Source organism: Nicotiana tabacum, chromosome 11 (genome assembly GCF_000715075.1).
Source record: "Nicotiana tabacum cultivar K326 chromosome 11, ASM71507v2, whole genome shotgun sequence".
Taxonomy (NCBI): domain Eukaryota; kingdom Viridiplantae; phylum Streptophyta; class Magnoliopsida; order Solanales; family Solanaceae; genus Nicotiana; species Nicotiana tabacum.
In genome coordinates, this window is record NC_134090.1 from 141,545,267 (window position 1) to 141,558,410 (window position 13,144).

Here is a 13,144-nt window from a genome sequence, read left to right on the forward strand (position 1 = left end):
GTATAAAATCAGATAATCAAGCCGAATATAACAGTTGAGCGACCGTGCTAGAACCACGGAACTCGGGAATGCCTAACACCTTCTCCCGGGTTAACAGAATTCCTTATCCGGATTTCTGGTACGCAGACTGTAATATGGAGTCATTCTTTTCCTCGATTCGGGATTAAAATTGGTGACTTGGGACACCCTTAATCTCCTAAGTGGCGACTCTGAAATAAACAAACCCATCCCGTTTCGATTGTCCTTTAATTGGAAAAAACTCCCTTGCACCCTCTCGGGTGCGGAAAAAGGAGGTGTGACAGCAATAAAATGCATTGTTTAAGAAGTTGTCGAAGTCAGGAGCCTGCCTGGAGAATAGAGGTGTTATTTTTAAGAAGTTGTTGATGTCAGGAGCCCGCCTGGAGAATAGAGGTGTTATATTAAGAAGTTGTTGAAGTCAGGAGCCCGCCTGGAGAATAGAGGTGTTATCTTTAAGAAGTGGTTGAAGTCAGGAGCCTGTCTGGAGAATAGAGGTGTTATATTTTTAAGAAGTGGTTGAAGTCAGGAGCCCGCCTGGAGAATAGAGGTGTTATTTTTAAGAAGTTGTTGAAGTCAGGAGCCCTCCTGGAGAATAGAGGTGTTATATTTTTAAGAAGTTGTTGAAGTCAGGAGCCCACCTGGAGAATAGAGGTGTTATCTTTAAGAAGTTATATTGAATTCAGGAGCCCGCCTGGATAATGGAGGTGTTATATTTTAAGAAGTGATTGGTGTTGAAGTCAGTAAAGCAGAGGAATACAACCAAAATCCCCAGCGGGAAACAACAAGAAATCCCCAGCAGAGGAAGGCAGTTCAAGATTCGATGGAAAAGTAATGCAGAGCTCACAAGAAGGAAATAAGCAGTTCGAGATCGGCAATCAAGGAAGAATACAAGACAAATCAGAAGTGAAGAAATACCAGAGGAAATACAAGGCAACAAAGGCAGCAACAGTCACATGACCAAGTTTAAGGATAAATCTTTGTAATTCATGGATCATAGCTTAGTATAACTTCTTTATCTTTCATCAAGGTGTAATAAGGAGGTCAGTAAGCGGTAACATCAGCAACAACAGCAATAACAGCAAAATAACAGCTCCATGGTAGTCCCAGCTACCGAAACTTCCCGAACTACATTAACCTGATTCCCTTCTAGCCAAGGATATGTAGGAAACCTTTGAAGCAAGGGTTCGGTTAAATCTTTTCAAAAAGCTTCACACGGAGTATTCCAACGGGCAAAAATCGCTCGTATCTGCTCACTTTATCTTTGCACGAAAACTCTTTGTGTTTTCGGACAAAGAGGGGCAGTTGTGAGCACGTGATTTTTGCCCTATGAGAACTACTCCCAAAAATTCAAAATAAAATGGTTTGGTGTTGTTTGTGATTTATTTGTATTGTTGTCTGTACATGTTTATTTCTAATTTAATTAAGAAAAATACAAAAAATATGTGTTGCATGTGCATTTAGGAGTTAATTATGCATTTTGGAATTAATTAAACCATGTCCTACTTTAAAGAATGAAAATCACAAAAAATATGAATTCCGGTAGTTTTGCCATTTTTATTGTTTAGTTGTGCGATTTTATTTTTCGATCTCGTGTGTTAATTGTTGTTAAGGGTTAATTAATATCTTTTCAAAATAATTTTGGTTTTACAAGTCAATTTAGGAATTTTTGGTTTTAGGAATTAAAAAAGAAAATAGAAGAGAAAGAAGAAAACAAGAGAAATTTCGGACTGGGCCAGTTTTGAAAAGGAAACATTCAGGCCCAATGTCACACCCCATGTCCAGGCCCAACCGGCCGGTCCAAGAGACCATACCAAACGACATTGTTTCATCGTCAATCAATCTCGACCGTTCAATCATCCAATCCAACGGTCCAAGATTCCCCTCCCATAACCCGTCTCCGGCCCGACCCGCTTACCCCAAACCACACCCGCCCCAGCTAAGCCTAAACGACCCCGTTTGGCTTAAAGTGGCTTAATCCGGACCGTTGGTTCCCATCATCCAACGGCCCAGATTAATCACCTGATTCCAATATATCAAAATACCCAAACCCCCTCTCACCCGCCTCATTTCCACCCCTTCGTCTCCAAGAACCAGAGACCAAACGACCCTCCACCAAACCCTAGCCGCCCTCGTACCCCATCGCCTGAAAGCCGGCGGCAACAATGCCGGTGACCACGAAACTAAAACCAAGGCACCCCCTGACCACCCTCGTTACGGATCTGCTAACCGCTTGCCTCGAATCAACCTCCAGCTTCTCGAATCTTCAATCGAAGATTCGAGTAGGACCTAGATCTACCCCAACCAGTCCCAAACTCATACCGGACATGTCCCTGACCTCCCTCGTTACCAAACCACCGTTGGTTTGGTTCGAATCAGACCAGAACCACTCGAACCCCAAATCAAACCCCCAAGAACCCTAGAAAGCCAGAGGTTGAAATCTGTCCCAACTGAAGGATGGTTTGGGGTCTAATCGACTTTAGTCGAAGTGTTATATTAAGGTCTGTTCGACCTCAAACAGTTCGAGTTTGAGTTCGAATCAGGGTCGTCCAAGTCCCGAGTTCTTGAGGTATTTTCCCTTTTCCTGTTTGTTCCAGTTTGTGTTTGTTTATTCTGTTTATTTGTTTAGTTTAGTTTTATTGGTTTTTCAATTTCTTTTGTTGACTGATTCTGCCCATCTTCAATGACCCTTTATTTGGTCAAACTTTTTCTGGTCATGGTTAATGAATGTGATAAAACTATATAATCGATTTGAATGAGTGTCGTCGATTATTTAAGTTTTATTATGAATCCCTGTTTCCATCAATACGATTCGAATCACCCGTGTGCATGTTCGATTCTTATTTGCCGTATGTGTTGTAATTCGTGTAGTCGATTAAATAAGTGTCGTAGATTAGTTTTACATGCTTCAATTCTGATTAAATAACCTGATAATAATGTGATTCGTACTGCTTCAATTCTGACTGAATCAGGGTTCTTCTGTTGATGCTATTTGATCTGATTTAAATGCTAGTTTGAACGGTCATTTGAGTTCGAATTGAATTGGTTATAGCTGAAAGATGTAGTATAGGTTAAAGGGTTTAAGGTAGGACATTAAGTCACAGGGGTTTTCAGGGGTATTTTGGGGTTTTAAAAGGGTTGAAAGGGTTAGTGTTAGTGGTCTGACTATGAGGGCACTTAATTGACCATTAAACTAATATTTTATCTAGTAGTAGTGGCTTGGGAAACATAATAGCATGGGGATTAATGGAATATTATAAGCTGCCCATGCCTTTGGTTCAAGACACATGATAATGGGCTGTAAGAGAATATAATGGGCAAAAAGATGGTGGTGGTATTAGTTTAATTGCTTTTGAGAGGGGGAAGGGTCTGTTTTTGGCAGATAAATAGAGCAAGGTTTAGACAGTGAGGGGGACGACCTTTTTTGGGGAATAGGCAGAAAAGGTGGGGAGTCAAAAACAAATAGAAAAGTTCAAAGATTGGCACACACTGTCTAACTTTGAAAAAGATTGAGAAAACCTACTGTGGCATTAGTTTCCTGAAGTCAAATTAGAATTCCAGTTGATGAGTTGCATGTTTTCTAGCTTGATTTCTGACTGTGAGAGTCTCAGAGGTTCCCTGGTTGGTCTTCTAGTGAATTTGGGTTGATTCAGGCTTGGTTTTGAGTCAGTTCTGGTAACTCTGTTTGGTTTTACACACTTCTGGATTTCTGGTTCATCACTTAGGTCTGTTCGTTGTTCCATATTACTGGGCATTGATTACTGCTGTAACTGCTGTTGCATTATTGCTGACTGTTCTTTCTCCTCTTCCTGTGTTGCATTTCTCCAGGTACACATTTGAACTTGTTCTTGGTGTAATTTCTTCGGTGGAATGAAAAGGCAGTTACTGTTTGACATTCATTAAAGTTTACTGTTTTTTTAGTTTACTATGATACAGTCAGCTTCAAGATTCGTATGGTAAGTTTGTGCCTTAACGCGCCAGTAGGGATTAGTTGGGTCATTACATGTTATATACAGCTTTGTAACCTGTGGACAATGGGTACCTGCATAATTAGAATTGTTGTTTGATCGATTTGAGTTGTTTTGAATGGCGATGGACTGTTAACTCTAAATATGTAACTTATTTCTGATGGAATCAAGTCCAAGGTGACAAATAGTAACTGTTCGAGTTAATTGCTCTCCCCCACTAAAAATCAAAGGCAAATCACAGCAAATAAGCGCACATTCACGTTAGTCCAGGTCACATATGCTTGGTTTTCGAATGGAAAATTATCCATGACGCTGTATGTGATTTAGATCATTATTGGATAAGTGATTTGTTAGAGTGAGTTATAGGTAATACTATTTCTACTCTAATAGGGATGAACAAACAATTGTGAGTTATGCAATTTCGGATCTTCAACGCACATTAATTAACTAGGACTGTTTGCATTTTAGAGATGAACTAAGTAAAACACTATAGATTACTTTAGGCTTGCCCTTTAATTAACGAACGAGATGAGCCTCGCCAAATAAAACACCTAGATTGTGTGGCCCTCGACAATTGTATATATTAAATACTTAGATTCAGGGACGGGCCGTTTAGCGAATTTCCCGACCTCATCCAAAATAACAACGCGTTAGTCTCTTTAGGCGCGTATTTTTAATAATTTACTTTCTTAAACTCGGGTGCACATTTATGTGACCCAAATCCACATCTCAACGAAGTCGAAATATGTCGATAATCACGGGTACATTGATTGTAACGTGGTTCGAGATGCATTTCCATGACGTTGCAATTCTTTTCTTAAATAATGAAATAAGACGAGCCTCGACAAACGAAATACATAAGTTGCGGAGCCCTCTATAAGTGTCGGTAAAAAATCCTTAGACTTCGGGATGGGCCGTTTAGCAAAAGTTCACGGCCTTCCCCAAAATAATGATACGCTAGTCGCTTTAGGCACACCTCTAATAATTTACTTTCTTAAACTCGGGTGCACATTTATGTGACCCAAATCCAAATCTCAACGGAGTCAAAATGTGTCGAGAACCACGGGTACATTGATGTGACGTGGTTCGAGACACGTTTTCACAACGTTACAATTCTCTGTTAAAATAATAATGATAATAATAAAAGGTAAACAATTAAAATTTGCACATAGGTTCAACATGTATTAAAATCAAATAAATAAGCCGAATATGACAGTTGAGCGACCGTGCTAGAACCACGGAACTCGGGAATGCCTAACACCTTCTCCCGGGTTAACAGAATTCCTTACTCGGATTTCTGGTTCGTGCGTACTGTAATACAGAGTCAATCTTTTCCTCGATTCGGGATTCAACCGGTGACTTGGGACACCATAAATCTCCCAAGTGGCGACTCTGAATCTTTAAATAAAATCCCTTTTCGATTGTCCTTTAATTGGAAAAACTCCCTCTGCGCCCTTTACGGGGGTGTAGGTAAAAAAGAGGTGTGACAACCATTGTCCGTGATGATTACCTTCGGAATCCCGAACCGATAAATGATATTTGAATGCACAAAATCGACCACTGCTTTCTTGGTCACAGATTTGAAAGTTTTCGCTTCAACCCACTTGGTGAAATAATCAATGGCTACCAGAATAAACCTGTGTCCGTTTGATGTTGCTGGCTCGATCGGCCCAATGACATCCATGCCCCAGGCAACAAAGGGCCATGGTGCCGACATTGTATGCAATTCAGATGGTGGGGAGTGAATCAAATCTCCGTGTACCTGGCATTGATGGCACTTGCGCACAAAACTGATGCAATCTCGCTCCATAGTGAGCCAGTAATAACCTGCTCGGAGAATCTTCTTTGCCATAACGTACCCACTCATATGCGGTCCACAAACTCTGGAGTGCACCTCAGTCATGATTACTGTGGCCTGTCTTGCATCTATGCATCTTAACAATCCAAGATCTGCCCATCTCAAGCGGCTTCTCTCATTGTGTTCAAAAGTTGTTTGCCGTTTGAAAATATATTATGCGAGTAAAAACACAAGTACTTGAATGGGCGTACAGAAGTAGCTAATGAAGCTAAACGAACTGTAAACAACTGAGGAAATTAACGGATGATTTCTGCATAATTGTAGGAGATTGGAGCCGTGTCGACAACCTCTTTGAGAAACTTTTACTAAGGATTCTTTTGAAAAGTTGACAAATTGGTGGATTTACGAGCGTTCCAGAGGCAATTTTACGGTTATTTTCTAGGCAAATGATAACAGAATGAAGAGAACTCGAGGTGGCTAATCCAACTGCACAAAATTCTTAATTTGCTAAATCACCTCAACTTGATGAGATTGTGTTGAGGCACAAACGTCACATGATATGTTAAAAAACTGGAAAAAAGTAAGCCAGTACTGCGGCGTTAAATAAAAAATCTCCTAATGAGTTCATCAAGGCTCAACCATTCCCTCATTGTCGTTCATTGTAACATGCCATCGCAACTGAAATACTGCAAGATCTCACGGGAACAAAAGTAGCACCTTCCAAGTTTCTCTGCTTATTGTTTACTGGGTTTTACTCTGAACAATTCTAAGGTTTGATGACAAACAGAGGCTGCACAGAGATAAATATGGAATTAGGAAGGAAATGTTGATAAGATAAACTGAAATAACACTGAATAGTTGGATTAGGTAAGTCAAGAAACTGACCATATCAACACTGACAGGCTTGCCATCTTCAGCAAGGACATCAATGATGGTTCCTGATTGATCAGCCTGAAGGAGATAGCGAGAGCATAGCAGTCAAATTAAGCAAAGCAAGAAAATTAAAAGAAACTAGAAATAAAACCATTTTAGATCCTACATTTGTTATGGTGGAACTAGAAAAGCACATTAAGAGGACAGTGTAAGAGTAGGAAATAAAATCAGGGTGTTCCCTTTCTGTAGGTTTTCTACTTTTTGGTTTTCTTCTTGTATACGGGCATCTCTTTTGTCCAAACTATTTTTAACATTATTACTTTATCAGAAAAAGGAAATCAGGGAGTTCCATGGACAACCCTAGATGTTGTCCTCGAGCGAAACTACAAATAAATGCTTTAACAAAATGTTACCGCAAGGTTTTCTATGCCATCATTCTCTCATCAGCTCTCAAGTATCAGCCGAGTATCAGATATAAAGGAACGGGTGTTTTATGTCAATATGATGAAGAGGGATAACACAGGTAAAATAGTGCATAACTACCATTAATTCCCATAAAATTGCATCACATAGCCAAGAAAGGAGTTTTGACAGTATGGAAACATGAAATCTCTGCCACTTGTTTAGAGGGGGGTGGGGGTGGTTTTTTTTTTTTGATAGATATGCCAAGAGCATTAGCAGATAGTCATCAAAAGAGACTACTGATCTATACCCCTCTATATTTGCATATCATAGCAAAGCACAATCCGTATAGAAGCATTTTATTGAAACAGGTATAAGATTATCTGTAGAACAATTTCCGCATAAATAGAACTTCTGATTTTTTTTTCCGTTATTAAAACTTCCGACATATTAGAGAAGGGAGAATGAGAGGCCTACGGAGTATATCGAATTAGGGATTTCCAGTGTAGTTACACCATAAGAAACACTGAATGACTCTTCACAGAACAGCGTCTGTCCATGTATAATCTTTAAGTTTTATTTTCCCCTCAAAATGAGGCAACGGTGAATTATTAAAGACCCATAAGATGGATATTTCTCTTTATCTTTAAAATCCACCAGCTCCAACCATTCTTAGGAACACTAAGCCCCCTAAATTTCTCTAATATTGGCTTCCTTAATTGGTTAAGTAGCTAACTGCCAGAAACTTTATTCACTTCCTAAAATAAGATTACCTTGGTGACCCCTAAAGACATACACTTACACTCAACTTCTTGAAAAGAAGACCGCACTTGATTACCTTGGTGACCAGTTAAGACATACACTTATACTCAACTTCGTGAAAAGAAGACCTCACTTGATCTATAATCCCTCTAGCAGTACGACCTCTTGCCAATGACCAGATTTTGACAGTTGATTCATGTTTCCTCGATCAAATTCATCCTTCGATGGTACCAAGTCTACAATGACTGGCAAGTGGTATAACCCCATTCAAATGCTACTATCACAAGATGATTCACAAGCGCAGAAAGAGGTGTTTCCAAACATTCTGTACATTTCACAGCAAAATCCAAACTTGATCCCCAAAGTTTAAGCATGAAGCATTTCCAAGCAACCTACAAGTATATAAATCTAAGTTTGTTGCACCATGCGATCAAACCCTCAGGATCCTTTCGGCATCTTCCTTACAACTTTTATTAATCCAATTATTCTAAGCAGAAACATATAAATTTAAGGATACTTAAGATTGTCTCTCCTCTTTTTCTTTTATCAATTTGTAAGCTCTAGCAAAACCACTGGACATCATTGTGGAAAGGAAACACAGATGGTACAATGGCAAATCAAAAGTTCTTTGTCTAAAACCAGCTTATGCAAACCTCCACTCATCCATACGGCAGCCTGATCAGCCTACAAGTTTAAGTTGCCAAGGAAATCCTACCAACCACCGCAGGAGCATGGGTTCACACAAGTGTTGCAGTTAGGATTCAGACCTGGGATCACCAGATATTTACTCTCATGCCTCAACCACTAGGCCATCCCCTTGGAGACCTCATCTCTTATTTGTTTATGCAGAAAGCAGGTTATACATTAGAAACTAATTGCAATCTCGGTCTCAAAACTTTTTGAGTGTTATGATGCTAGTTTAATTCAACACAGGACTAAACAGCTGAGAAGTATGAGCTATAAGATAAATATTCATTGATGAATGAGTAAATAATTTCTAATCATGCCTTCAATTTGACTGAATGCCTTTCTAAAAGTTGTGCAGGTAAGAATCAAAAATTCTTCGGCATCATTTTACAAGCATTAGCAGATATGTTACTCAAAAACAGTTAAAAGTCATGAAACAGAGTTCCCACATTAGTACAAGAGAGCAACAGCAAGCAAGGAAGTTATAGCAATAGAAAAAGAGAAAAGATTACCTCTATTTCATTCATCAATTTCATTGCTTCAATAATGCAAAGAACTTGACCCTTCTGCACTTTGTCACCAACCTGCCGTAATGCACATCGTGCAAGCCAAAAGAATTAGAGAGAGAGAGAGAGAGAGATCATCAAACCAGCATCTTATTTAATATAGTCTTAACTGTATTTTTTCCTTTTCTTCTTTTTCTTTTCTTTACTTTCTTTTCTTTTCCTTTTTTTTTTTTTTGATTTTTTGAGGTTTCCATATTTGAATTCATTACATAAAAGGCGGACATGCAGTACCTTCACAAATGGTGGTTCACCAGGTCCTGGACTTCGATAGAATGTCCCTGCCATTGGGCATTTGAGTGGCGGAACAGATGAGTCAGATGGCTTTGCTGCAGCTGGAGAAGGTGCAGGGATTTGAACTGGAGGAGCAGCAGATGCAGGTGCAGGAGGTGGGCTAGATTGTACAGATGGCACATGATATGATTGTAGAAGTGGGGTGTGTGCAGGGGCAGGAGGCGGTGGTTGTGGTAGTGCCTCCTTCTTACGGATTAAAATTTCACAATCAAGCTGTTTTAAATGCAGCTCCACAACATCCCTAGAATCAACTAGCCTGTACAAAGGACAGTCTGTCATGACTATTCATGAAAAGTCTCTGTAGAGAAGTAAGAAACAAATGGGAGCACTTACTTGACAAGGCTTGAAACTTGGCTAATAAAGTTAGATATTGATTCTTCCGATACCGGAGTTGCTGATGAAGTCTCACTTGGCGATTTCACCTCTTCCGACTGGGTAATTGGAGTAGCTGCATCATTTGAAGATCCACCGACAGCAACCTTGAAGGCAACAGATGGCTCCAAAAGGTTTTTCACAAATGACACAACATTTGAAAGAATTTCCTCCAATGAAAACCACTGAAAGAATCTTACCTCATTCAATTGGGCTCTTACTACAGCTGAATGATTCCGACTAGTTTGCAACCCCTATAAAAAAAGAAGATCATTGCCACAACAATCTTCTTTGTCTGGTACTAGTAAACAGTAATAATAAGTGTCATCTTTGGTAATTTGGCTCTTCCATTAGGCAAGTTATACAGAGTATTATCTGGCCATGGGGACTGGTGGGCCAAATAACTCTTCCTTATGACAAATTCTTAGCATATATTAATCTATCACCATTTTCCAGGAAAAAGAAAGAAGATGAAAAGAACTCACTAACAGATGCACCAAGTGCAGCAGAATCAACTGTAACGATCTAACTTCCAAGAGAAACCCTTTACTTTTTAACAACTTTTAAAAGCAAACACACTAAAAAAAGTAATTAAACTCTACCCAATGCTCTTCAGAGGTGGTGTTTCCTCCACCAAATTAATGCCTTTGAAGTGCAGCTATGAATGATTCGTTCAAGTTAAACAAATGAATTCTATCATTACTGAACATACAAAATTGTCGATAAAATAATTGTGTCTGGATAGTCAATGGGGTCAATAAAAATCTTTACTTATAAAAAAATTGGGTCCTGATAGTAACAGAAAACCTGGCGAGAAAAGAAGATTTCAATGGGCTCAACTAAGCCCATTGCTTCTGTCCATAAGTACATATGCAAAAAAAAATTAGGCTTTACGCACACTGTGTGTATCACTCATTTTGACCCCATTGACTATAAATCTGAGATTCGGAACTGCTGCAACAAAAGTGTTGAAACAATAGTAGAAGTGTTGTTCATTAATTGTTTTCCATAATTTCTTAGGTTTCCTCAAAACATGAAAGAGTTTCAAAATAGTTTTTGTTGTTGTTTACTCCGCCAACTTCGTAGACCCAGGTCAAATAAGTAATAAAGGTTTCTAATACTCTTCTCTCATCAATATTAACAGCGAAGAAGAAAAGAGAGTAACAGAAGAAATAAAAAGAGAAACCTTGACACAAATTTACTAAAGATGAAACCTTTAAATTCCAATCAACTAGCTAGACCTCGTTCATAGCATTTAACATAACAAATAAGGTATCTTTTCTATTTACAGCTTCAATTGCAGCTTGTAGATTTCACTTCTTTTGACTTTTAAAGTTCATGGATGACATTTGACTAACAAACAAATACCCAAAAGAAATAAAACTATAGCGATAATATAAATAAAACCACGGCGAATGCATCCTTCCGCAGTGAGCTCCACTCAAACTATACAAGTATAGCTGAAAATCTTTTTATACCAATCCCAACTAGTTTGGAACTAAAGGATAGTTTTATTGTACTATAAACCTACACTAACAGAGTCCCGACTAGCTTGTGATTGAGACGTAATAGATGATTTTTTGTATATTTTACAACAGTATGTGTACATGATAGGATTTTACTGGGTCGTTCTTGTTGTATGTGTACATGATACTCTGCATACACTGACCTAATATTGTGAATGTGGCTCCAACTAAAATACAGTAGAGTTTAGCTATATAAGTACAGGAGGGGTGGAGCTAGTAGCCCGGCTACGGGTTTGGGAGAACCCAGTAGCTTTTGCTCGAACAGTGTATTTGTATTCTATGTTACGCGGATTCTCCAAAATGTTGCCGCACCCGTGTCGGATCCTCCAAAAATACACTATTTTTGGAGGATCCGACACGTACCCAGCAACATTTTCAGAGAGTCGGAGCAACATAGTTTGTATTAAGAAATTCATTAAATATGGACAAGTATTAACTTTAGAACTCAGTTATTAACACTTGAATCGTCATTCTAAAATTCAGAACTCATAAGATTGAAATTCCGGCTGATAATATTTTAAAAATTTATACCAACCCAATTAGTTTGGAACTGAAGGGTAGCTTTATTGTATACATTCATAAAAGAGTCCCGACTAGTTTGTGATTGAGGTGTCATACATGTTGTTCCTGTATAGTACTCTGCATATACTGACTTAAAATTGTGAATCCAGATCCAACTAAAACAAAGAGAGTTTTAACTAATATCGACCTACATTGTAACGAATTTTTAAACTATCATTGTTGCACGATAAGTCGATAAACTGCGTTATTTATTCACAGCATTGGTGTATATAACTTAAAACTCAAATAAATAATAGCTCATGCATGACACTCCACTATTTACCTGCATACATAAAATCTATACAAATACATTTTTAAAGCGATAATACCTTACAGGAGAATTGGAGTTTGGGCGCTGTAGCAAACCGTAAGGATAATTTGGGACGTGAAAGATTGTAACGGCGATGATGGCAGAACGGTAATAAAGTTAATGACTTCGGGGCATTTTTGGCCGGAAATACTGCCGGTGAAACTGAGGCCGCCGTTGTTCCGAACGACGTCGTCATTTGCTCGCCGATTATTCAGAGAGAGAGGAAAACAGAGTGCGTCGATGAAACCAAAGAGAGTGTGGAGATAATGGCTAAGGGAATAAAACGACATAGTTTTGGAGTTTTAGAAGAGCCTAATCTAGACAAGTCAGCATGTGGAGCCCTTTAGGAGCAGAAACAGTAAATCTAGATGACGTGGCAAAATGAAAGGATTTTTCTTTTTTGTTTTTGGTTCCGAACTCAATTATTGGAGTTTGGCTTCTTCTTTTTTTCTTTTTTCTTTGAAGAAGTAATATTTAAATATTTGAGATCATCTATCTATATATATCTATATTTATCTATATCTATCTATCTATATCTATCTATCTATACTATATTAAAAACACGAAAGCCCTTAGCGAAATATCGTTTGTCTTTTTTACCCTTAAAAATATATTTTTACACCGGACAAAATAGTAATTTAAGTTATCTTCCTAATATTTTGGACTTTAAAATCATTTAAAATATTAATTATTAAATCTTTCCTTATTAAAAACTCCTAATATTTTGGACTATTAATCCCACTCGCACAATGACACTGTCCAAAAGACAGTGTTTGTTTCGACATCCAATTCTAATTCTTCTCTTGTATACAAGAGGTATGGAAACTAATTACTACTTTTCTCTTGATACGTTCATAACTTCATATCCATTACAGCACATAGGTGTCATCTTCTTTCTCTTTATTTTAGTTTTTGGCTTTTTTAACCACTTGTCATCTTATATTTTTTTATTACTTTGATGTTTGATTTTAATTAGTGTTCAATTTTTCGTTAGTGTTCTGCTTTACGTAACA

The 13,144-nt window shown here is 38.3% G+C and overlaps 1 protein-coding gene across 1 annotated transcript; it reads right to left on the bottom strand.

Moving 5' to 3' along the window:
* Positions 1-6,547: 6,547 nt before the first annotated feature.
* On the bottom strand, positions 6,548-12,327 carry LOC107788710 (biotin carboxyl carrier protein of acetyl-CoA carboxylase 1, chloroplastic-like). The gene is given in 7 exon segments (NM_001325458.1): positions 6,548-6,571; positions 6,667-6,732; positions 9,018-9,089; positions 9,303-9,618; positions 9,696-9,841; positions 9,935-9,988; positions 12,151-12,327. Coding segments are annotated over 7 exon segments (855 nt in total).
* Positions 12,328-13,144: the final 817 nt, after the last annotated feature.